The sequence below is a fragment of the Oreochromis niloticus genome, linkage group LG3 (assembly GCF_001858045.2).
Source record: "Oreochromis niloticus isolate F11D_XX linkage group LG3, O_niloticus_UMD_NMBU, whole genome shotgun sequence".
In the NCBI taxonomy this organism is placed as follows: Eukaryota; Metazoa; Chordata; class Actinopteri; order Cichliformes; family Cichlidae; genus Oreochromis; species Oreochromis niloticus.
In genome coordinates this window covers 85,914,112-85,941,357 of record NC_031967.2, presented here as the reverse complement: position 1 = coordinate 85,941,357, position 27,246 = coordinate 85,914,112, and the positions used below count along the sequence as shown (strand labels likewise).

Sequence of the window (27,246 nt, the reverse complement as noted above, 5' to 3'; positions counted from 1 at the left end):
GTTCATTCAGACAGTGGAACAGATTGATGCTTTTCTCTGCAGACAGATTCTCACTGAGCTTCTTCTTGATGTACTGAACTGTTTCCTGATTGGTCTGTGAGCTACTTCCTATCTGCGTCAGCAGACCTTGTAGGAGAGTCTGACTGGTCTGCAGTGAAAGACCCAGGAGGAAGCGGAGGAACAAGTCCAGGTGTCCATTTGGACTCTGTAAAGCCTTGTTCACAGCACTCTGGTAGAAATTCTCTGCAGATTCTCCTGTTTCAGACTTCTGGGAGGTTGTCTGTTGTTCTTCCAGGAGATTGAGTCCAGAATTGATGAAGGTCAGATGGACATGAAGAGCAGCCAGAAACTCCTGAACACTCAGATGGATGAAGCAGAACACCTTGTCCTGGTACAGTCCTCTCTCCTCTTTAAAGATCTGTGTGAACACTCCTGAGTACACTGAGGCTGCTCTGATATCGATCCCACACTCTGTCAGGTCTGATTCATAGAAGATCAGGTTTCCTTTCTGCAGCTGAACAAAAGCCAGTTTTCCCAGAGACTCAATCATCTTCCTGCTCTCTGGACTCCAGTGTGGATCTGTCTCAGCTCCTCCATCATATTTGACCTTCTTCACTTTGGCCTGAACCACCAGGAAGTGGATGTACATCTCAGTCAGGGTCTTGGGCAGCTGTCCTCCCTCTCTGGTTTCCAGCACATCCTCCAGAACTGTAGCAGTGATCCAGCAGAAGACTGGGATGTGGCACATGATGTGGAGGCTTCGTGATGTCTTGATGTGGGAGATGATCCTGCTGGCCTGCCCCTCATCTCTGAATCTCTTCCTGAAGTACTCCTCCTTCTGTGGGTCAGTGAACCCTCTGACCTCTGTCACCATGTCAACACAGTCAGGAGGGATCTGATTGGCTGCTGCAGGTCGTGTGGTTATCCAGAGGCGAGCAGAGGGAAGCAGGTTCCCACTGACGAGGTTTATCAGGAGCACATCCACTGAGGTGGACTTTCTAGGGTCAGTTAGGATTGTAGTTTTGTGGAAGTCCAGAGGAAGTCGACACTCATCCAGACCATCAAAGATGAACACAACCTGGAAGTCTTCAAAGCTGCAGATTCCTGCTTCTTTGGTTTCAGTAAAGAAGTGATGAACAAGTTCCACCAAGCTGAAGTTTTCCTCTTTCAGCACATTCAGCTCTCTGAAAGTGAATGGAAATATGAACTGGATGTCCTGGTTGGCTTTGTCTTCAGCCCAGTCCAGGGTGTATTTCTGTGTTAAGACTGTTTTCCCAATGCCAGCCACTCCCCTTGTCAGCACTGTTCTGATTGGTTCATCTCTTCCAGGTGAAGCTTTAAATATGTCTTCTTGTCTGATTCTTGTTTCTGGTCTGTCTGGTTTCCTGGATGCTGTTTCAATCTGTCTGACCTCATGTTCATCATTGACCTCTGCAGTCCCTCCCTCTGTGATGTAGAGCTCTGTGTAGATCTGATTCAGAAGGGTTGGGTTTCCTGCTTTAGCGATCCCCTCAAACACACACTGGAACTTCTTCCTCAGTGCAGATTTAAGGTTACGATGATAAGCGGCAGCTTGAAGCTCTGAATAACAATAGTAAAAAGACACTGTCAACAATCACTTCATGTTTTACAAAATGTCCCCAATAACTGACTGAATACATGTTGGTCCATCTCTTAAAACATTACTAAATGTTTGATTCATCCAGCAGCTTAAATTTTAAAAAATTCCTCTCACTGCTCTGCAGACATTCAGCCAGATCCTCCTGCTTCATTCTTCTCAGAAAGTCCAGTGTTATCTTCACAAATGCTTCTCTGCTGCTCTTCTTCCGCTCATCCTCCCTCTGACTCTCTAAGCATTCTGGGTAATCTGGACTCAGAACCTTCTGGATCTTCTTCAGCTCGTCCTTCACAAAAGTGATGATGTTGTTCTCCAGCAGCTGGAACAGAATACTTTATGAATGAGCCAATCAGACTGAAATCATGGAGCCAAACATCAGATCTCTACAAAGAGCAGCATGGAGATGACTGAACAGAATAGATGTAAAAGTAGGTGTTGTACATGTACAGACCATAAATATGGAGTCCAGGTGTGTTTGATGCTGCTGGGCAGACTGACCACTGGAAACCTCTGAGCTCTCCTGGTCTGCTCTGTGGAGGAACCATGAAGAATTAGTTCACAGGATAACGACCTAGCAGTACTTTTACCCAGTTTAACTGATACAGCTGTCTCAGGTCCTCTTGGGGGCTGTGCGGTTAACCTCTTGGTAGAGAAACCTAACGGAGGACTGTAAAAATGCTCCGCTCTTCCCTTTTCTGGGATGCAGCAGTCAGGTAGAGCTTCCAACCTGATCCGGCCGGGAGGTGTGGGATGCCAGATCAGGCGCCACCTTTCCGGCTCTCCTCTCTCCTATCTTGTCTCTTTTATATCGCACATAGCGTACATTTATATCCCGCCTAGAAGATCATTTTATATAGATTTATTATATTGTTATGCATGGCCTGGCCATATGAGGCGCTAATAACACACAAACTACAGATCCGATAATGCAGCACTACAGCCTCCATGCCGAATGCTAGGCTACCTGGGAACATTCCCGCATCAATCAAGTCAAAGTTCTGTTATTGCGAAACTAGCCCCTCACAATGGCGAAGAGAAAAGTTGATTCTGAAAGCAGAGCCTTTCAGCACTGGTGGGTGACTGAATATATGTTTACAGACATTGCTGGTAAACTCGTGTGTCTTATTTGTGGAGCTAATGTGGCTGTATTTAAGGAATTTAATTTAAGACAGCACTACGAGACAAAATATCAGGATAAGCTGAAAAACCTAAATGCAGGGCAGAAAGTAGAAGAGATAAAGAAGAATCTGACATTTCAGCAGACATTTTTCACCAGAGCAAAACGACAAAGTGAAGCTGTTGTTTTACTTTAAGTTTTACTGTAGCAGAGGAGATAGCCAAATCAGCCCGGCCATTTACCGAGGGAGTTTCTGAAGAGCTGCATGATGAAGGTGTGCGACGTCTTGTGTCCAGACAAAACGCAGATTTTGGCAGGCTGAGGAGAAATACGATTGCTGATCGGGTTTGTGAGATGGCCACTGATTTAAGAACACAGTTGTGTGAAAGAAGCAAAAACTTAATTGAATACTCTCTTGCTGTGGATGAAAGTATAGACATGATGGACATTGCACAGCTGGCCATCTTCATCTGTGGAGTAGACTCCAATTTGCGCATTACAGAGGAAATATTGGACATTAAATCGATGCATGGGACAACAACAGGATAAGACATTTTTGAAAATGCATGTCAAAGTTTAAGTGACATGAAACTGCCTTACTGACTTACAACAGATGAAAAAAGTGGACTAGTCGGCAGGATGTGAGTAAAGATGCAGGAGGAGAACTGTACTGGTGAGTTAACAGCATATCACTGCATCACACACCAGGAAACGCTGGGTGGTAAAGTCCTAAAAATGGAGCATGTAATGATCACCGTAACGGAAACCGTAAATTTTATCTGAGGTAAAGGTTTAAATCACCGTCAATTTCAGTCTGTTATGTGGGAAATAGATTCAGAGTTTGCCGACATTCCTTATCATACAGAGGTTCGTTGGCGCTTTGGTGACTTTGAAGCACAAAAAGAGAATTTCAAGCTGCTTCGCAACCCATTTACAGTTGACGTGGAAACTGAACCTGTGCAGATTCAGATGGAGCTGATTGAGCTGCAGTGTAATGGGACACTCAAGGCAAAGCACGACACTGAAGAGCCCGCACAGTTTATTCGTTCCATTTCCGAAGCAATGCCCCAGCTCCGTCTACATGCGACTCGAACCTTGTGTATGTTTGTTGGCACATATCTGTGTGAGAAGCTGTTTTCAGTGATGAAGATTAACAAAACAGAACACAGGAGTCATCTCACTGATGAACACCTGCAGTCCATCCCGAGGATCTCTACAGCACAAGACCTCACACCAAACCTAAATGAACTTGTTGCCAAAAAAAAGATGCTAAGCATCCAGCTCTGACAAAATGGCATAAGAGCAAAGAAAACTGAATCTTATGATTTGTTGTTATTTTAACTTTAGCTGAAAAGCAGAAATTTTATTTATATTTCCAGTTGTTTTTTGTTTTTTTGCATCATCTTCATATTTTGAATTTGTATTATTTTGACAGGAGATATTTTTATGAAGAGCAAAATATTTTAAGTTTATTTTAGTTTTTATAAAATGGAATAACAATGGAATAACAAAATCTCAAAAGCAAGAAAATCTCATTGTTTTGATTTGTTGTTATTTTAGCGTTTACTTAAAAGCACAATTTTCGTTTACTTTTTAAACTTGCATAATTTTGACAGGATATATTTTTATGGAGAGAAAAATATTTAAAGTTAAAGTTTATTTTTTCTGGAATAATATTCCTGTCTGTTTTTATTCATATTTATGTTTTAAAAACATTGTTTTAATGTGTTCAATAAATATTTATCTTGTTTGGCCTGCGATCTAAAGTTTTCTAAGTGAGTTTTGGCCCCCTGTGTAATTGAGTTTGACACCCCTGTTTTATTGAATCAGTTTTCTCTGTGACCAAATCTGAACATAAGTATTATGTTATATCTAAGTTTCACAATGTACCAATATTTTATGAGTAGAAATAAAAATGATTGTACTGTGAACTCAAAAACGGTATTATTCATTACAGTAATTTATTACAATGTTTGAAATGTGCTGATTCTACAGTTTTTATCTTTAAGTATACAAATTATTATCCTAAATTCTCCGTGATCCAAGCTGTTGTACCACAGTGCTTTAAAACTACCACCATCAGACCCGTAACAAAGACAGCTAAAGCCTCGGAGCTAAAAGACTACAGCCCAGTAGCACTTACTCCAATTATCATGAAATGCTTTGGGCAGCTAGTCCTGAGTTACATCAAGCACCAGTTCCCCCCCCAAACTGGACCCACTACAGTTTGCATCCCACTCAAACCGATCAACGGACAATGCGATCTCATTGGCAGTCCGCTCAGCCCTATACACTTGGATCAACGTAACGCCCACATAAGAATGCTGTTCATTGATTTCAGCTCAGATTTCAACACTGTCATCCACCATGAGCTGATTAGCAAGGTGGACCTCAGACTCAGCACCTACACCTACAACCGGATCCTGGACTTCCTCACTGGTAGACCCAAGACTGTACAGGTTGGAAAATATAAGATGTCTTGTTTAACTGTTTTCTTTTGTGTTAATCTTTGTAAAATTCTGAGGACCATTCAGCTTATATTTATCCAGGAAAACACAAACATCTAAATGCATTTGGACCTTAGGGTGGAGCTGTCACTTGGTGTTAGCTCTCTCTGCATTAGAGTATCACTTCCTGTTTCTGTTCCAACACACAGTGGTGTTTTTGAGTAGCTTATCTGCATAGCAATTTAATTAAAAACTTTTAGATAACTTCTGCTTCACATTATAATCTTCACGTGCTTCATCTGAAGCACACTCTCTGTGTTCTAACTACCCAATTTACAGCCAAAGTATTTACTCATTGCGTCTTTACTGTTTTGCTAGCTTAGCTTAGCTCATTGCCAACTCGCTAGCAGCATGGCCTCACCTGTCCCTCCTGCACTTTCCTGCTCATTGTGTCAGATGTTTAGCTACTCCTCGGCCTCCTTTAGCAGTAATGATACTTGTAACAAATGTCGCATATTTGCAGCTCTGGAGGCCAGGATTATTGAATTGGAGACTCAGCTTCGCACCCTTGATACACCCGTAGCTAGCCAGGCCCCTGTAGCTGGTGCAGCCGAAGATAGCGTAGGCCCCACTAGCTGTTCCCCGGCAGACCCCAAGCAGCTGGGGAAAGAGGGCGGCTGGGTGACGGTGAGGAGGAAACATAGTCTTAAACAGAAGCCCCAGGTACACCACCAACCTGTTCATGTGTCTAACCGTTTTTCCCCACTCGGCGACACACCCGCCGGGGGTCAAACTCTGGTAATTAGTCATTCTGTTCTCAGACATGGGAAGCTAGAGACACCATAGACATAGACTTTGGCTGTGTCCCAATTCAGGGTATGCACGCTTGAAGTACGCACACTACGCGTACTACGTACGGTGCGTACTATAAGTACGAGAAGTGCGGAAGTGAGAGGCTTGTGAAATGGGACGGTCTAGCCTTCGTCGCGCTGTTCAGGTTGCCTAGCAACCATGATACTAACCGCGAGAAACGTTTCATACAGCGTTGTGTGACAGAAATGAAGGAGAAAAAATGTTTTGTTGGTCATTCATTTTTGTCATGACATCACTTTGATTAGTTGAATATCTGAGGCTGAGACCACGGGACTGTAAAACATGATAGTTGGGCTTCATTTCTGTATATGTATTGTCAGACTATTACGATATATAATTATATATCAGACTATTATATATATATACACATATATGAATAACAGCAGTGAGCTTGAAATCTGGGTCAAAGATTGAAGTTGCAGTTATTTATATTTCCAATCACCTTAAATCTTCACTCAAAGATAAATATCTTTGACAGTGTATATACAGATGTATTATACATAAGAGACAAATATTGTTCGTTTAATATGTTGGCATCATTACATTTGGCTCAATGCTTACATATATATATACATATATGCTTACTTATAGAATATGATGTAATATGTGTAAAAAGGAAAATGTACGAGCTGTGATAACTGTTTCTGATACAATGAAGATCAGACTGATATATGAAATATTCCTTTATTGGGTGAGAAAAGCAGACCATGTCATAACTGCTTTAAGTCATACAGAATAGATATCAGAGCCTTAAACAGGCTGACTTCTGCTAAATGGGTCAAACTGGGCAGAAAGTCTACAAACACATAACATCCTTATAGAATATGATGTAACACTATAGATCAACTTACCTCAGAATATATAAAGCATATAAACAATTACAGCAATATGATGCAACAAACACAGCAGTGCTACTAATCCAAAATACTCAAAGCTTCATAGAACTGAAACAAACATTTATTTTTAGCTCCATTCTGCTGCTGATACATACTTTAGGTTTCTGAATATTAAACTTGTTGCTGCCTTTCATAGTGTGTAACTTGAAGGCCCTGAGTACTTTCTCCCACACTGAAAACACTGGGATGATAACATTATTTGAACATTACCTAATAAGACTGATTCAGGACAGACAATTAGTTATGTTAAACTTTTCTAGCAGTCCTTCACAAACAGGGAACAGTCTGTCTATTCTCTCCATCTGTCAGCTGCTGCTGGCTCTTCCTCCTCCTCTTCCTCACACACTGCTGAGTTTGTCCTGGTGGATCATCAGGGGTGCAAAGCCTCACAGATGATGTGCAGCAGTGGGTCCCTCAGTCTGTCCTCACTCTGGACACTTGCAGTTGTCACACATGGAAATCAAATGTGTGATAAGCTGCAGGATTCAAACACAAGTGTAACTTATAAAAATACATGTTCATACTTTTATTCCACAATCAGAGAGAAAGAAACAGAGAGAGAGTGCAGGACAGACAGACAGGTGACAGTCTCAGGTGTACACACTGCTACAAAACAGCACAAGAGAAGGAGGATTTAGTGTTTGTGTTATTACGAGTGCTAAACAAGAAGAGTTCCCAGATGGTCCAGTGGACACATGTGTGACTCCTGTGATTAAAGCATCTTTCTTTCAGCTTAACGAGTGAACCGTCAGCTCGTTCAAACACACGTTAAAGTCCGTTTGGCTCGACACCACCGAACAGAGGCAGCAATATAACATAGCTAACATTAACAGTGCAGTGAATCCTGCTTGTGCCGTCATATTCAGGACTGCAAACCGAGCAGCATCACTGACTTTCAGCTTGTTGTGTTTGTGGATATATGACTGACTTTAATTATCCATAAAATCATCACATTCTCTGTAAGATTAAGGTCAATTATATATATATATATATATATATTTAGAAGTAGAGGCTTTAAAACCAAGCTGACGCTGAAAGTACAAACATCGTTAATGTCACATAACTTTGCCGACATGTGACCAACAGTAATGTTTTAATGTTCTTCGTTATTAAACATTCGCACATAAATAAGTGACATAATATTCAGTACTTACTTCTGACAGTTCACTCTTCGGCCGCTCCCGTCTGCCGTATTTTGCGGCAAAATTATCCACACCCACCGCCGAATTGTGGGAGATATGTGACCACGAAGCATGCACCGGACCACGCTTGATATTTGGGGAAATCGACGGCGCATTTGGAGTATGCATTTGAAGTACACTTCGAATTGGGACAACCGTCGTCACGTGGCGGTGACGTAATCGCACTTAAAATGCGTACTTCAAGCGTGCAGACCCTGAATTGGGACACAGCCATAGACAACCATAGTCAATTGTCTTCCAGGGGCCAGAGCAGGCGACATTGAGGGAAATTTAAAACTGCTGGCTAAGGGTAAATGTAAATTCAGTGAAATCATAATTCACGTCGGCAGTAATGACACCCGGTTACGCCAATCGGAGGTCACTAAAATCAATATTGAATCGGTGTGTAACTTTGCCAAAACAATGTCGGACTCTGTAGTTTTCTCTGGTCCCCTCCCCAATCAGACCAGGAGTGACATGTTTAGCTGCATGTTCTCCTTAAATTGTTGGCTGTCTGAGTATTGTCCAAAAAATAATGTGGGCTTCATAGATTATTGGCAAACCTTCTGGAGGAAACCTGGTCTTGTTAGGAGAGACGGCATCCATCCCACTTTGGATGGAGCAGCTCTCATTTTTAGAAATATGGACCAATTTATTAAACCCCCCAAAATATGACTATCCAGAGTTGGGACCAGGAAGCAGAGTTGCAGTCTTACACGCCTCTCTGCAGCTTCTCTCCTCCTGCTACCCCCCAAAAACCCATCTCCATAGAGACTGTGTCAGCTCCCAAACAGACAAAAAACAAACTAAAAACCAGCAACAAACAACTTAAACATAGAAAATCACAAAGAAAGAACAATACAGTATCCACATCTGAACCAAAGAGTAAAACAGTGAAATGTGGATTATTAAATATTAGGTCTCTCTCCTCCAAGTCTCTGTTAGTACATGACTTAATAATTGATCAACAAATCGATTTACTCTGTCTTACAGAAACCTGGTTGCAGCAGGATGATTATGTTAGTTTAAATGAATCAACACCCCCGAGTCATTCTAACTACCAGAAATCTCGAAGCACAGGCCGAGGGGGCGGTGTGGCAGCAATTTTTCACACCAGCCTATTAATTAACGAAAGACCAAGACAGACTTTTAATTCATTTGAAAGCCTGATGCTTAGCCTCGTCCACCCCAGCTGTAAAACTCAGAAACCAGCCTTACTTGTTATCATCTATCGTCCACCTGGGCCTTACACAGAGTTTCTCTCTGATTTCTCAGACTTTTTATCTGATTTAGTGCTCAGCTCAGATAAAATAATTATTGTGGGTGATTTTAATATCCATGTAGATGCTAAAAATGACAGCCTCAACATCGCATTTAATCTGTTATTAGACTCAATTGGCTTCTCTCAAAATGTAAAAGAACCCACCCACCACTTTAATCACACTCTAGATCTTGTTTTAACATATGGCATAGAAACAGAACATTTAACAGTGTTTCCTGAAAACCCTCTCCTGTCTGATCATTTCCTGATAACATTTACATTTACAATAATTGATTACACAGCAGTGGAGAGTAGACTTTATCACAGTAGATGTGATTGCTTTGTGTTTTATTTCTTCAGCCGAAGTCTATATTCTTCAACTTTTATGGGAGTGTATTACAGCAGATTCTGTTCATTTTTGATCAGACAGAAACGCAGGTTTTGTGATTTTAGCTGATCACCAAAATTATACAAGTTACATTTTTTTTAAACAGGGACTTGAAGTGAGACTTTCAGCTTTTAAAACTGTTCTAACTGGATCTGCTAGAGGTAACAGCATCGATCTGAGTCACAGGACTCCCCACTGTCTGAGTGGAAACATCATTAGATCTTTTTGGAGGAGAGCCAACAGTTTATGACACAGTAGGTCTAATTTAATCTTTATCTGTAATAAGTAATAATCTACAAAGGAAATATAAAGACCCAGAGCTCTGAGTCTCTCCGTCTCCTCCACAGACTGAAATCTGCCTTCAGTTATCAGTAAGTGGATCCACAGTAACAGCAACTTCAGTTCAGCTGCTAACCATCAACTAACTCTGCTGCTGCTTTTATTCCCAGGCCTTGATCACACACTAACACAGCTGATGTTAGCCAGGAAAACATTACACACTGACTTTAATGGAGAGACCGAAAATAAAAACACAGTTTGTGTGTGAAGGAATCAAACATGAGCTGAACAAACAATAAAGTTCCTAAAGACAAACTGTTAAAGGAGGAAACAAAGAAAACTTACAGTTTCTTCAAACACACCACCAACAAGCTCCACTCCACACCTGGACATTAAACACTATCGTGCGAGATCAATCAATTAGAGACCAGAACAACAAACGACGGAGGCACCAGACAAGTGCAATCAAACGATGAGTTTATTAACACCGGAGAAGAAACATCAGCATATGTCTTCCTCTGACAAAAATACATTGAATGCTGTTTTTATAGCATAGAAAATTAACGCCCACACATACACGTCAATACAGGTCAAAAATACATTGTGTACAGTCATTGTTTACAGACAAGGGTACATCTTGTACATCTCTAATAACTATAAACAGACATATAACTTCTCTTTTCTATAACACTTGCCTTTTAAGGTAATAAACTTCAAGCTTCAGGGTCTCGAAGGGCTAATAATTGACCCTCGTCACCAATCACTAAGTAGACAGAATTGGCGCAGGTCTCAAATAAGAAGCAGAAGACACTTGGGCCTTCGCTCAGGCCTGCTACTAGATTAATTTGTGTATTGTAAGCATGCATGCAATTAACCTGCTATGTTCTCATCTTCCCTCAACATGTATCACCTGGACACTCTCACCAGTGAAGCTTAAAACCCTCTTGGATGGAACATCAACTCTAAACAAGCACAGATATGCATTGTGTATAGAATGAACTCAACCTGTGAATAGAATGAATGTGATGACAAACATATTCAATGCAATATGAACCCTGTAAGAAATATTAAAATAATACTGTAAAACATGTTATTACTGCATTTATCATAAGGCAGATTATATGGTAGCAATAAAAGAATCTCTGAATCCCAACATTCCCTCTTTTGACATTCCATCAAGGAATGTCACCACACTTCATGTTGTATCACTCCCTGCCCCACTCTATGGGTTCTAAGTTCATCTGGTAGATGCCCTCAACCCAGCCAGGGTTCGCAACCCTCGCCATTATCTTTACCAACAATCCTCTGACACAAGGAATGATACAACACCCAACAATGAACACACAGGTGAGCTGCTTCCTGGAAGAACGCGGGACGCCACCTGAAGCAGGACAGGTGGGAGGAGCTCAGCAGGAGCAGCAGCTGAGTCCATTTAACTGGACACTGGAACAATTCACGATTTTTTTTCTAGTTTCATTCGTATTACATTTGAATTTGAATTTTCTGTGTTCAGGAGTAGTTTTCATTACATACATCATGACTGGTTGAACAGATGTCATGTTAACTTTTTTTACAAGCTCATGTTTAAAAACATCAACCAATTAATTAATTTATTAATTCATAATCAGATTTCCTCCAACAACAGTAATTTTATCAAAAGATAAACAGGAAAAATTATTAATGAAAAGAAATCAAATCAATGCAACATTTTTAATGGATCCTGATCATTTTAATGTCTTTGAGCTTGTTATTTTATGTTAATCTGACTGAAGCCTTCTGTCCTTCATCACTGTGTATATTTACCTTCAAACTGGTCAGACTGGTCAGAGTAATGTTCACTGTTGAAATGAAATCTTGTTGCAGCTGCCAGTGTGAACACACTGATCCCAGCTGACACTGTTTTAACTGGAATATGAACAATACAAACATTCAAAGCCAGGAAGTTTCTCTGTTTACAGTCTTCTAGATCCTGTTAAACTTCTTACATTCACCACAGCCAGTCTGTTATATATCTGGGGTATTTTTCCAGTATCCATATTTGCTACTCAAAACACTGGTAATGACAATAAACTGTCACACAAAGATGGCTTTGAACCCACCAAGTTAATCCAGGTTTTCAACACTTTGTCCCCGGGAAAGGAGTGTTTCACAAATCTTCTTCTTATATAATAAGTCGGATTTATTCCCGGTGGGTGATGGGCTCTGCCAGGGCTGCACTTTGTCACGGATTCTGTTCATAATTTTAATGGACAGAGTTTCTAGGTGTAGCCACTTTCACTTTGGTGGTCTCAGAATCTCCCCTCTGCTTTTCACGTATAATGTGGTTCTGTTGGCTTCATCGGGTGATGACTTTCAGCTCATACTGGAACGGTTCACAGCCGAGTGTGAAGCCGTGGGAATGAGAATCAGCACCTCCAAATCTGAGGCCATGGTCCTCAGCCGGAAAAGGGTGGAGTGCTCACTCCCGATCAGGGACAAGTTCTTGCCCCAAGAGGAGGAGTTTAAGTATCTCAGGGTCTTGTTCACGAGTCACGGGAGAAGTCAGTGTTGGAGATCGACAGACGGATTGGTGCTGCGGCTGCATTGATGCGGACACTGAGGACACTGACTTTACCAGTTGATCTACGTCCCTATCCCCACCTATGTGGGTAGTGACCAGAAGAACAAGATCGCAGATGTAAGTGGCGGAAATGGGCTTCCTCTGTAAGGTGGCTGGCCTCTCCCTTATAGATGGGGTGAGAGGTTCAGCCATCCACGAGAGCCTCAGAGTAGAGTCGCTGCTCTTCCACATCAAAAGGAGCCAGTTGAGGTGATTCGGGCATCTGACTCCTGGTCACCTTCTTGGTGAGGTGTTCTGGACATGTCCCACCAGGAGGAAGCCCCGGGGCAGACCGGGGACATGCTGGAGAGATTATATCTCTCAGCTGGCCTGAGAACGCCTTGGTGTTCCCCTGGACAAGCTGGAGAAGGTGGCTGGGGAGAACAAGGTCTGGGCTTCTCTGCCTAGGCACCCCCGCGACCCGGCCCCGGATAAGATAAGAAGATGGATGGATGGATCTTCTTTTACAGAAACTTATTCCCATGAATGCCACCTACTCTAGATACCATGCTTCACCAAATTCTTCAGATAATTTAGTCTTTCATTCAATCAAATAAGTTTTATTTTCTATACTGAGAAAGCACGGCATTGCATTTCACTTTTATGCTGATAACTGTCAGATCTGTTTCCATCAAAAGAAAAAAGGCTCATATTCCATACAGTCATTACTTCAGTGTCTTTATGACATTGAAGTAATGACATTAACTTTTTAAAATTCAATGACAACAAAAGACTGAGGTGATGATTTTTGGTAACCCCACTGAGACCCCCATTGTGTATTTACATTCCTTAGCCCAATATGTTAAGCGAACTGTGACAAACCTGGGAGTCAAAGTGGACTGTGAACTGCAGCTTGACATTCAGATTAAGGCAGTGGTAAAATCAAGCTTCTTTCAGCTGAGGCAGTTTGCTAAAATAAAGCCAATTATTTCACAGCAGCACTTTGAGACAGTTATCCACGTCTTTGTTACTCACTTGGATTACTGTCATTCACTTTATATAGGGGTCAGTGCTTCATACATCAATTATCTACAGAGGGAGCAAAATGCTGCAGCTTGTCTTTTAACTGGCACTCGAAAGTTTGAGCACATTTACCCTATTTTAGCTTCACTTCACTTTTAGAGTTCCCTTTAAAATTCTTTTATTTGCTTTAAAACTCTCCACGGCCTAGCTCCATCTATTCAATTCAATTCAGTTTTATTTGTTTAGCACCAAATCACAACAACTGTTGCCTCAAGACACTTTATGTTGTACAGTAGATCGTACAATAATAAATACAAACAATCATATGACCCCCTATGAGCAGCACTTTGGCGACAGTGGGAAGGAAAAACTCCCTTTTAACAGGAAGAAACCTCCGGCAGAACCAGGCTCAGGGAGGGGCGGGGCCATCTGCTGCGACCGGTTGGGGTGAGAGAAGGAAAACAGGATAAAGACATGCTGTGGAAGAGAGACAGAGATTAATAACAGATATGATTCGATGCAGAGAGGTCTATTAACACATAGTGAGTGAGAAAGGTGACTGGAAGGGAAAAACTCAATGCATCATGGGAATCCCCGGCAGCCTACGTCTATTGCAGCATAACTAAGGGAGGATTCAGGGTCACCTGGTCCAGCCCTAACTATATGCTTTAGCAAAAAGGAAAGTTTTAAGCCTAATCTTGAAAGTAGAGATAGTGTCTGTCTCCCGAATCCAAACTAGAAGCTGGTTCCACAGAAGAACAACTAGGAACAACAAGTAGGCCTGCAGTGCGAGAGGGAAGTGCTCTAATAGGGTGATATGGTACTACAAGGTCATTAAGATAAGATGGGGCCTGATTATTTAAGACCTTGTATGTGAGGAGCAGGATTTTGAATTCAATTCTGGATTTAACAGGAAGCCAATGAAGGGAAGCCAAAACAGGAGAAATCTGCTCTCTCTTTCTAGTCCCTGTCAGGACTCTTGCTGCAGCATTTTGGATTAACTGAAGGCTTTTCAGTGAGTTTTTAGGACATCCTGATAATAATGAATTACAGTAGTCCAGCCTGGAAGTAATAAATGCATGAACTAGTTTTTCAGCATCACTCTGAGACAGGATATTTCTAACTTTAGGGATGTTGCGCAAATGGAAGAAAGCAGTCTTACATATTTGTTTAACATGTGCATTTAAGGACATGTCCTGGTCAAAAAATCATGTGGTCAAAGCGAGGTCCTGGTACTCTGACAGAGAGCAACCACAGTTATCCTAATGTGTGACATCACTTCTAACCAGAGAGCATTCAGCTTTCACAGCCAGCCAACATCCTGTCACACTGAACATGTGCAAACACAGCTCTCAGCTTCCATCACTCACAAGTTCCAGCCCTCCACTTAAAAGCCCAGAACAAACCTTGTGACCAACACGGCACAGACAGAGGTGATGTTCACGCTCTGTTTCTGGGTGGGAAACTCACCTGTGGGTGTGGCTGTTCCTCTCCTACAATCTCTGATGTCAGAGCTGCTAAATTAGACTGAACTGAAGCCAGACTCAAACAGAAAACAGCCCCAGAGACTCCATCTCTGGACCCAGAGATATAATTATAACTCAATATAATTTCACTCACAACTATAAATCAGGGACTTTTTAAATTGTGGTCTGATGGGTTGTACCACTGTGAGAGGGTTGAAATGGAATCCAAATAATAGCAGCTTTAATTTCCCAGCTAACAATAAATAGATGATTTTTCAATGTGATTGCTGATCGATTTATACTTGACCAGGTGAGAACAATCAATGATAACAGGACACTATGAATCAATGTCATTTCTTTTAGACCATGAGGTTTGATCAGTTTTTTAACTTTGATTAAACATTTATTTAGCATTGAGTTGTCAATCTTGACCATAATTCATCCCCTGCTCCTGGTCTCCCGAGGCAGATGGGTTCAGGGTGGCCAAACAAAGAGCAATTCAGACAACTCCTATTAAAGGAAATAAATCATTACAGAGGTCCCACTCTGGAGCCAGGTGTGGGTAGAGAAGTTAAGTGCCCGGTAGCTGGATCTTAGCCCATTGGATTGGCCCAAACCGAAGATCTGAACAACCCCTACTGTCCTCCTTCAGGAGGTTTAGTTTACTTGAACCTTTCACTGGCGCACTGTCGGGATATCTGTAACTAAATCTTTGGCTTCTCTTTACTCTCTGATGTAGAAGATGAATATGGACAGATTAGAGCTTCCTGCCTGTAACAAATCCATCACAGAGTCCTGTTCAGATCATGAAGTCAGAGCACCTGCTCACCATCACTCCCCGTCACCTCCACCCCCGCTCACTGCAGGTCACAGTAAACTAGGGTCCAGGTGTGGATGGTTATTAGCTTCTTGACTCACCACAACATCTCAAGTATTTGTGAAAACCTACAATGATTGATACTTATGACTGTCAGTTACTAAATATGTTCAAGGTTATTTTACAAAGCCAGACTGAACCAGACACGGTGACAGGAAACTCATCTTTTATTTTCACATTGATCAGAGATACAGAAAGAAACACACAAAACAGTCCATTACTCTGCTCCCTGACACGTGTTACTTCAACAACATGAAAACAGCCAAAATCCTCATTAATCTGTTGGTTTCTGTTGGACTTTTTCACAGAGCTCACTGTTCAGGTTTGACTCAAGATCTAATTTCTGGAACACTTCAGTCTTGAAAGCTGCTGAAACTCTGCCATGTTCTGCTGTTTGGATCATCTTTGTTTGTATAAAGCAATAAAGACGCATAGAAAATCGTCTCTGTGAAAACCTTCGATGTGAAAACCAAAACAAAGAGATCAGCCAGCGCTCACGTTTCAACTCTAAGTGGATTGGACAATTGAATACTGAAAGGTATTAGCTGCTTCTGAGTGTTACAGATGAGTCATAATTTGCTCTCCTGTGAGTGCTGACCTGTGTGTCTGATGGAAAACATTTGGCAGGGCTTCACTTCAGCTGCAGCTCCTTTGAAAGAAACGGATCAGCCTTGCAGAGAGCGGCAATCAGAGTCGAGCAGGCCTGGGATCCTTTTCTCCGCACCATGTCGATCACCCGTCGGGCGTTATTCACCCTTCCATTCGCTCTGCCTAAATCAATTTCATCATCGATGACGATGCGGCGCTCCAGGAGTTTATCCAGCAGGCTGCTCAGGACAGCTTCGGACACTCTGTCGATAAACTGAGAGCGAACGGCCATCAGCATCTCCTCTGCCGTGCAGTCAGCAGGGGGCTTTGACGTATCAGGAAGACCTGCGAGAGAGAAGGGAGGACGCATTTATGCTGAGCGCAGATGTGAGCTCCAACCACAAGAGCCACAGGCAGTGTGTGGATGTGTTTACTGTAAGGAGGACTGAGGTCACTCAGTGTCATTGCATAGATACTTATGTTGTTGTGTATTACACACAATGGAAAGATGCCACACTGTGTTTCGTTGTTCTTGTAACAGTGACAATAAAGATAAAGAGATATTCTATTCTTTTCTATTCAATGTTACACTGGACCTGAGTTTGAAGCTCCGTGTTTCTCATGTAACAGTCATAGATCATGCATCCACCTGAGTCTCACCTGAGTGTCTCCAGCTGAGCTGCTGATTCAGCACATCCACCTGCACTGCCTCGCTCTGACAGCCCACCTCTTTCCTGTCCTCCACGGGGCTCTCCCACTGACAGCCCACCTCTTTCCTGTCCTCCACGGGGCTCTCCCACTGACAGCCCACCTCCTTCATCCTCCTCTCCTCCCTCCTGTGACCATCAACAATCATCTGGAAAACCTGCAGGGGGCACAGAGGACAAACTTAATGATCACATCATTCAGGGCAGCGCACAGCTGTAAGGCGACTGCACCACCCAGTGTTTGTGGGTGAAGAGACTGTGACACAGCGTCTGTAGGGGGACAGAGTGGGACACAGCGATGACCCGGTTGTGCTGCGACGGATGACATTAGAATATGTACATCAGTATTTCATTTCCTTCACATAAAAGTGCCCAATCAAGGCGCCGGCTGTACCTGTGCAGGTAATAAACAACGAAGTGACAACACACTTGAGTCTGTGCCAGTTAAACTGAACACATTCTGCCTTCCTGCTGCTGCTACTCAGCATTGTAACTGCAGCTGATTTAAGGTGGAATGACTTCAGTCAGCTCAGACTGGCTCTACTCCTGACATCACTCCAAAGACCAGAGCCATTTTATTTATAATTGCAATAATACTTAATGGAAATTAAAGATTGTTATGGAACAGTTTTTTGATTTGGGAATGGATTATTGACTCTTCTGCTTCGGAAGAGAAACTCATTCAAAAAGAAACTTTCAATAATGAAGTCTTATGAGAACGCTGTTATTAACTTCTTTCCTCCAAACAACACATTTAAGATCATCATCAGGCCTTCTCATCCTGGTCGCTCATTAAAAACTACAGGTGGCACAATACCACTTTTTTATGTCCGATACCGATATCATAAATTTAGATATCTGCAGATACCGATATGAATCCCAGATAGTGAATTTTATAATCAGTAAAACTGTTTTTTTAATATCTTGCTGCATTTTGTATAAGTCTATACTCAAGTTATAAAAAACAAAACATTAAAGCTATTCTGTTATACCTTTATGCAAAAAATACACTGCACCCAAAATAGTTTACAGTTCAGCAACACTGATCAGTCTAATCAACTTAAACCTAAACCATCCTATTCTGGTATTTTAAAGAGTAGTTAGTGGAAATATTAAACAACCTAACTAATAGGGTTGCCAACTCCCAGCAAAAAATAAAAAAATAAATAAACCAAACCCACCCTCCGCCTCATTTATGCCTTGATTATCCGCTGGTTTCAAAAGTAGGAGATTAATAAAAAGAGATGGGACTCGTGACAGAAAAGCAGCCGATCATTGATCAGTTTCAGGAGAGGGAGGGAGAGAAGAGGCAGTCGCTCCATATATCGGTTGTTAAGCTTAACGTGAGAATGCTTTACAAACATTCAGAGATGAACTCACACATGCTTTACTTCTCTGGGATAACTAAATGAAATGCATTTGCAAGTACGTAGCGAGGCTCCAAATGCTCCACCAGACTGCCGACAGGTCTCGCATGCCACAGCCGCTCTATCACGTGACACATAATAACTGCTGTGACTGCTAATGTCATGAGCTGGGTTACGCCATGTCGCAAGTTTTGTGCGGTGCTTCTGTGATATTTAACGGATCAGATTACATTTTTTTTCTCTCCGATATCCGATCCAGTAACTTAGGTCAGTATCAGACCGATACCGATACGCAATATTGGATCAGTCCATCCCTATTAAAAACTGAACTCCTCATCACTATTTCATCTGTACAAGCAAAAATCCTAATTGTGTGACTCCTGGTTCAGAAACAGTCCTCCTGGTAGACCAGTTATTGTTTCATGATAAATAATTAATGAACACATTTTAACCTTCCTGTAACTCTTTGGAGCATGCAAAGGTCTGGGGACTGGATCAGCACCACCCTCCTGCTCTTACACCGACACACTCTGCTGTAGGTGAAGTCTGTTTTAACTCCTGCAATAAACAGATCAGAGCTCTGCTCCAGGAGGATCCTGTTTCCAACCACATGCAGTCTTCTACAGCGGTGAACCTCGGGACAGGATCCTCACTGGGCAATCAACCTCACCCTGACTCACTCCACCGTTCTGACCCTGGAGGAGAATGGCATCATCATCACCATTCACAGAGCACAGAGCTATGTAGAGAAAAGGAAGAGCTCCGTGAGGACTGCAGCTCAGCGCTCAGCACCAAAACCCCATCCGCCTGCTCCAGGATCAAAGACCTCCTCACTGACCAGCCTCAACCAGTCGGACCCCTCCCCCCAGCACCGGATCCCCCCCACGCTGCGTTCTCAGCCCCTTTCTGCACACCAACCCACCAACACGAAGTCATTTACAACTTTTCTGTATTTTCATCATCATCATCATTTATTTATATAGCACTTTAAAAACACACCTGGTAGACCAAAGTGCTATACAATACTAATATGCACATAGTAATTAACAAAAAAAAAAAAAAAAAAAAAAAAATCAGTTACCCACAGAGTTAAAAGCCAAGGAATAAAATAGGTTTTTAATAAAGACTTAAAAACTGGCACTGATGTAGCCTGTCTAATATGGAGAGGAAGGTTATTCCAAAGCATCGGCGCTGCAACAGAGAACGCTCGGTCTCCTCTAAGTTTCAGCCGTGACTTTGGGACAGAAAGCAGCAACTGCTCAGCTGACCGAAGGGAACGAGTGGGGACGTGGGGCTTCAACAAGTCAGACAAATAAACAGGTGCCAGACCATTTAGAGATTTAAAAACCAATAAAAGGACTTTAAAACGGATCCTAAATTCAATTGGAAGCCAGTGTAGAGAGGCCAAAATCAGAGTGATGTGATCAAATTTTCTTCTGCCAGTTAAAAATCATGCCGCAGCATTTTGCACTAATTGCAAGCGTGACAAAGTGCCCTGCCCAACCCCTATTAAAAGAGAATTACAATAATCTAAACGTGAGGTAATAAAGGCATGAATAACACTTTCCAAGTCACGCTTGGAAAGAAAGGGCTTAACCTTTGATAAACGTCTGAGGTGATAAAATGCTGATTTTACCACCCCGTTTACATGGTCATCAAAGGAAAGTGCAGAATCAATTTTAACTCCAAGATTTGTGATCGAACTCTTTAGTTGGGAAGTTAAAGCTGCAAGCTCAACATCCGGAGTATGAGAAGAACGATTTGGGCCAAATAAAATTGCTTCTGTCTTCCGATCATTAAAATTTAAAAAGTTTTTTGCCATCCATGCTTTGACATCAGTAAGGCAGTCAAGCAGAGGTCGAGTTGGGAGACTATCAGAAAGACTAAAGGGTAAGTAGAGCTGGCAGTCATCTGCGTATAGATGGAATGGCACTTTATGTTTCCGGAAAATCGCGCCAAGAGGCAAAAGGTACAGTGAAAACAATAACGGCCCAAGAATAGATCCCTGTGGCACACCGCAAAGCAGAGGGGCCACAGAGGATGAAGCCGACCCCAACTTAACACAAAAGGTCCTATTTAAGAGATAGGACTTTAACCACAAAAGTGCCAAACCAGAAATTCCCACACAGTGCTGTAAGCGGGAGATCAACAAATCGTGATCCACTGTGTCAAATGCAGCAGTCATGTCCAACAAGACCAGCACTGCATATTTACCATGGTCTGTGGCTATCAGGATGTCATTCATAACTTTTACGAGGGCTGTCTCCGTACTGTGGAATGGCTTAAAGCCAGACTGAAAGATTTCTGACAATTTAGAGTCATTCAAGTAGTCCATCAACTGAGTGTATACAATCCTTTCCAGAATCTTACTAAGAAAGGGAAGTTTAGAGATGGGTCTAAAATTTGATATGACTGAACTGTCTAAGCCCGGTTTCTTAAGTAAAGGATGTATGACTGCATGCTTAAATTCCCTAGGTCTCCCTAGACCAGACAAAAGACTAGTATTAATAATGTTCAGAATGTGTGGTCCAATGATAGGAAATACCTTTTTGAGAAAGCGGGGAGGAACAACGTCATTTGGAGAGCCACACAGTTTAGCTTTCAACACAAGTTTCTCTAAATCAGATAAAACAATTGGTAGAAAAGCAGAGAACAGACTTGAGAAAGAACCATGCATGGGTGAGTCAGCAATAGGTAGAGTCAGAGGTCTCAAACTAGCAACCAGAAGAGTGCAAAAGAATATAGCCTTCCGGATTAATTACAGAATTTATAGTGTTATATAGAACACGAGGGTTATGCGAGCTGGCAGCAATAAGTTGAGAAAAATAGGAGTGCTTGGCAGCCTTTACTGCTCTCTGATAGACTTTCCAGCTAGTCTTAAGAGCTTCCATAGAGACACACAGCCTATCTTTTTTCCACTGTCTTTCACATCTTTTACATTCTTTTCTAGTGGCTCTGGTAAAATCAGTTAGCCAAGGACTAGCCTTTGGCTTGCATTGTCTGAATATAAAAGGAGCGACAGCGTCGAGGACAGATTTACAAGCAGAATCCAAATACGAAACTAATCCATCTGAGGTGGACAACTCAGGAGGATAAGAAATAAATTGGTCAAACAATATGGAAAACCGCTGGGCGGTATCTGAGCCAAAAGCACGATAACATCGAGCAGGTACAGCCTGTTTAACAACAGGATTAAAAAGAACAATATCACATAAAATAGGCATATGGTCAGAGAACACCGCATCCTCGACGAGTACGTTATGGACAGATAAACCATGTGATAAAACCAAGTCCAGTGTGTGACCACGTTCTTGAGTGGCACCTTTAACAGACTGAACAAAATTAAAAGAGTTCACTAAGTCCAGAAAGTCCTTAGCCAGGGGCTTCCCCGGGCAGCAGACGTGTATATTAAAATCACCAAGCAAAAGGATCTGGTCATACCGCGATGCACAGTCAGCAAGAAACTCTGCGAACTCGGATAAAAAGTCCTTATTATATTTTGGGGGCCGATAAACAATCGCACACAACAGCGAAGACGAGTGGCCCAGTTCGCACAAACAGAGTTCAAAACTGGTGTGGCGTGTCGATGGGGATAGCTGCTTAAAGTCAAGATGTGCCTTAAAAACAACAGCTAGCCCTCCTCCGTGACCAGAAACTCTCGGAACACTAAAGAAGGCACAGCCAGCCGGCAGTAATTCAGAGAAGGCACTTAACTCACCGGGTGGAAGTTTCAGTCAAGCAGAGAAAATCCAGCGCACGGGAAGAGAAAAATTCCTTCATAATAAATGTCTTATTTGCCACCGATCTGGCGTTAATTAAACCCAACCTGAGGGGAATTAGATCGGGAGCTTCCGAGGCGGTAACAACCAGATCCACAGGTCGGAGGTTTTTTCGGTCCACTCCACGCCAACGCAGATGTCGGAGAGGAGAGGGTTTTGCAGAACCCTTCCCAAGAGATCCCACAACAGGAACCAAGCAGGAGTCTACAGCACGCAACAGCACCAAGAGTCGCGGGCAGGATCGAGAAATTGAGCGAAGCTCATGAGGAAAACAAGAAATCCTGAGTCTCAGTTTGACAAGGCGACCTCCACGGTTACCCCGTCTCCTGCGTCGCTTCCGCACATCCAGTGGCAAAGGTAAGGAACGCCAGTGAGGTGGTGTTACTTCCAAATCGGGAGGCAGAAAGCCTTGGTTGTCATTTCCAAACCGAGCTTGGGTAGATAAGCCTATTTCCAATAATGTCTGGCGATCATAAAACAATGTAGGGCTAACATGTTGCACAAAATTGACTAAAAACAATAAAATAAAACAAATAGAAGAGAGCGACAGATGGCATGCCAAACACACAGGCGCCATCTATTTTAATTCATTAAACTCTTTTTTTTGCTTTCAGCTTTCATATTCACTAAAGGGAGGCTATGAACACAAAACCTAATTTCCTCACAGCACAGAGATCACTTCCTGTTTAGGAAAAAGGTCAGAGAAGCTGCACATGATGATGGTCTTGCCATGTGAATGTCAAGCTAAATAAGAAATAATAAGTCCTAAGTTCCAAATACACCGGTGTGTCCACTTTCGGGCCAAAGTGGTATGTTTGTTTATATTTTTCAAATTTTATATGATTTAATGTTGAAATATAACTTTACTGTACATTTGAATTCACCAGTTCTACGGTGTACCTGTGTACGTTAAGAGGAGCACAGTAAACATCAGTAAAGAAGAACTCTTGTGTCTCGTGTGTACATGTACAAGCCGGCATAACCACAATTTGAGCACATAAGCCTCACACTATCAAACTTTCCTCCAACCTTACACACTTATGACATCATTGTTCGGGTAAATATTCAAAAAGAAGACAACCTTCAGTGTCTTTGTTTAGGCTGATTTAACTTCTGACCAACGTGTCCGAGCACACTTCCGGTAATCTGTTTACTGAGTTAGCTGTTGCTCCTGTTCTTTTGTCTCAATTGGAATAAAGATAAAGATTGATCCAAAAAACCCAAACCTTAATTCTTAGTGACGTCACGGCGCCTCGTTAAAGCAGTCGTTAGCTGTTACTCGGACCCGTTGGCAGGCGTCTGTGCACCGGCGCTGTAAGCTCCGCTCCGGTTGGAAGTCAGGGTGGAGACCCCTTTAAGCAATGCTGTGCTTTCGGCAAAGACAAAACAGCCAAGACGCTGGACTCGCCGCTCCTGTGTCAGCGCAGAGCAGGCACACTTTGCTCCCCTCCCCCTTGTGTTTAGATGTTGCGCTGTCACGTGACGTGACTTACACGCTTTGGGGGTTAAGTTACATATTATTTGTATTTTCACCCAGTTTTGTGTTTTTGAGAATGTTAATTGTAATTTTTGTAAATGGTAAATGGCCTGTATTTGTATAGTGCTTTTCTAGTCCCTAAGGACCCCAAAGCGCTTTACACTACATTCAGTCACACACACATTCACACACCGGTGATGGCAAACATGAAACATCTGAAGTGTGTGGAAAATGACTACAGTACGCCTCAGGACAAACAAGATAAAAATAATAGTGAAAACCATCAGTGGTGCTGTTACATTTTCATATCTAAAATGAAGTCCTCACTTCCCAGCTTCAGTCAGACTGGTTCACCTGTCCCCACACCAGTCACACCACTGGCTGAGAACATGATAATGTGACTTAGAGCACGTTTGATTCAGAGAGAGCAAACAGTAAGACAAAGAGAGAAGATCTCAGCCTGTGGGATTCACTGAAAGATGTCATATAAATCCTCAGCACCATCCACAAACATTTGCATTATGTGCAAAGAACATGGAGAACATCGGTGTATGAACACAGCAGTACTTGTGTATATTGCAAAACCTGCATTGGGATAATACACAAAAATTCTCTCCACCTTCCAGAGAAGTGGAATTTAAGCAGCTAATCATTATATATCCATAAATGTTGGGATTTCAGATTTCTTTCAAAATAGCTCATAATTGCTGTAAAATATATTTTATCTTTGCTTGTTTTCTTTTTTGTTTTTTCCCATAATTCTCGTCTCTCTATAGGAAACCTACTATGAGACGGCTTGGCTTGAGTCAGAGCTACATTTACCAGAGGATCACAGACCCACACAGTAAACACAAGAGAGATAAACATGTGAACACAGGTTTGTTCTTACAGATTTATTACTTAATGCTAAACTATTCCGATCTCATTTTAAAATGAAACATGTCCATGTCATGACTGCAATAACCTCATGGACCTGAGGTCAAGTTTAGGATATATTCTTCATTTCTCCAAGATATTTCAGATTGTTTGGACCTAAAAAGTAGAAAAAGTAAGAATTATCTTTGAATGGTGTTTTTGTATTTATTTATTTCTAAATGCTTGGACTGGCCAAAATGGAAAGGATTAGAAATGAGTACATTGCAGGCACAGCTGAGGTTTGAAAGTTTGAGAGGCTGAGACAGTTTGTACATGTGCACAGAGGGTTAGTGGATATATTGGAATGAGGAGGATGAAGATGGAGCTACCATCACCACCATGTCTCCATATGAGGGCAGTGGGTCTCAGGAGGTTCATAAAAGCAAATGTTAAATAACTTCTTATCTTTGCCTCTTTTTGGTAGGTCAGCTCTGCAACTGCAGAGTTGCTTTTTGTGTCTGTGAACCTGAAGCTTGTCCTCTCTTAAAATCTGGGCTTTCTCTTGCTACAGCGGACGAGCCTCAGACAGCCTTTCAGTAGCTCTCCTTGAACTGTTTCATCATCTCTCTTTAGAGTCCAGGTCTCTGTTGAGGGAGTTTGCGACACTTTGCGGTGAAAACACTGTCAGACTTTTCTGGAGGTCATTTAATTTAAGCTCAACATTTTCCATCCTGATATCTTAACGGTATCAGAAATAAGTCATTCTGTTATGCTGCTGTATCAGGGATTGATATAAATTCATTCAAAGTTTGCTTTAATGTGTCTCTATTGACAAGCCAAAGCATTTTTTCCACTCTTTATAAAATGTAGAAGTCTTAAAATATATCTACAGTGCTTGGTGTAAATTCAATTATTCAAACTGCAGTTGGTTGTCATCATCATTGAAAAGTAAATATTAATAAAGTTTATTAATATAAATAATATAAATAATGAAATATCATGTGATGTTGACATGTGTTGTTGGTGTTTGTATTTTTTATTTTTTTAATATAAATGATTTGTTCCAGGCGGACAGGGAGTCGCTATAAGGCTGTCCAAGCAAATTCACGGCTGTAACAGGAGGCTGAAGAAGATTGTAACAGAGTCCAACAGTCTGCAGAGGCCACCACAGTCCATGGTCTACACATCACAAGGACAATTTCAACATGTCTGTGAAGTCTCCTTGCCCTTGTACTCACGCCTTGATGAACAAGTAGGTAGAGTTCAAATGTGGGTTTTCAATTAATTTATAAGTACAATTTACTGTTACTGCTGCTGTTTTTGTTTTGTCAGTTTTTTTTCATGAATATTTTTCAGACAGAAGAAGGTGATATTCCAATGGACCTGTAAAGGAGAGGCGTCGATGCCTTACTTTTGAAGATCAGAGCAGCTGAAGAAAAGCTCTGACTCCAACGTGAGATGGACACTGTGATTCATCACCTCCACCAGCAACACACTGACCTGCATTCATCCATAGATGACACTCAGGACCCTGGTTCCACAGCTGTTCTTGTTCACAGCATTATCCAGTCAGAGAGGAAACTGTATAATGCAATGATGATCTTCCAGCGTCATGTTGCAGTTGTTGCTCCCCCTCACATGCTTACCTGCCAGAGTTTAACTCCGCCTCTCAGACAGTCATGTCATCTGTTCGACGTGTTTTGCTGTACGATGACAGTCATCATGACGTTGATGAGGAGGGAGAGAAAAAATGGTTTACTCCTGTAGATGGCGATATTGCACTGTTCAGAGAGCCGACACTGATGATGCTGGTCTACTCAACTTACTTTTAGCTTGGGTTGGACTATATGAGCCAGCTTCCACTCTGGTTTTCACTGTTAAATACAGTTGTTTGATTTCACTTGTAAAAGTTGAAAAAATAAATATATAAAATAAAATAAAATATACACAGTTTGGCAGTTAGAAATGTGCAAAACGAGTGGCATTTATGTACAGTACGGAGTACATAATGTTGAAGTTCCGGTAAGTGAAGGTGAGGTGTCTATGAAGTGTTCAGCAGTCTGATGGCCTGATGGAATAGTCTGAACAGTTTATGGTGGGGTGACTGGAGTCTTTGATGAGTAGTTAACTGCTATGGAGTCTGTCTGTACTGGATCTGGATTCATCGTCGTTCCTCCAACAGCGACACAGCGATCTGGCTCACCAATTGGTGATAACGACCTACTGAGCCTGCTAGCAGGTGCAGAAGGGCCAATCTGAGCCACAGTTATGGGGCTGATAACTGCTAATAACACCCCTTGTTGGACTGATAACATGAATATTAAATATCAGCTCACTCCAAAATAAGAGCTTTTTTAAAAAAAAAAAAACTCAAGCTGATGTCTTAATTTGAAATTCAGAGTTTGTTGAAGCTGTTTCCTGGAGCAGGACCCTGAACAATTAGAAAAAGCAGATTTAAAAACACTTCATGTCATCTGTGCTTATTAAACTGACATCATACAGTTCATC

General features: G+C 41.9%; 2 protein-coding genes and 1 long non-coding RNA gene across 5 annotated transcripts in view; 2 read left to right on the top strand and 1 right to left on the bottom strand.

Moving 5' to 3' along the window:
- The window catches only part of LOC102082314 (protein NLRC3-like), a 441,947-nt gene that overhangs the window by 331,397 nt on the left and 83,304 nt on the right, over positions 1–27,246 (top strand). The gene's annotated exons all lie outside the window — the stretch shown is intronic.
- Positions 16,115–23,865, bottom strand: LOC100704129 (caspase-1). Of its 3 annotated transcripts, none has more exons than XM_025905897.1 (4): positions 23,633–23,865; positions 17,214–17,418; positions 16,564–16,898; positions 16,115–16,420 (listed from the first exon to the last, which is right to left on the bottom strand). In XM_025905897.1, the coding sequence occupies exons 2-3, from the start codon at positions 17,407–17,409 to the stop codon at positions 16,597–16,599; spliced, it is 498 nt and encodes a 165-aa protein (XP_025761682.1). In that variant the 5' UTR covers positions 17,410–17,418; positions 23,633–23,865; the 3' UTR covers positions 16,115–16,420; positions 16,564–16,596. The 3 variants fall into 3 exon arrangements, with proteins under 3 accessions (XP_025761682.1, XP_013122969.1, XP_005465771.1); XM_013267515.3 differs by having other exon boundaries at positions 16,115–16,898; positions 17,214–17,322; positions 17,365–17,418; XM_005465714.4 differs by having other exon boundaries at positions 16,115–16,898; positions 23,633–23,864.
- On the top strand, positions 22,477–26,663 carry LOC106097380 (uncharacterized). Its single transcript, XR_002061172.2, has 4 exons — positions 22,477–22,763; positions 24,660–24,760; positions 25,806–25,990; positions 26,095–26,663. It is a non-coding gene; the product is annotated as an uncharacterized LOC106097380 (long non-coding RNA).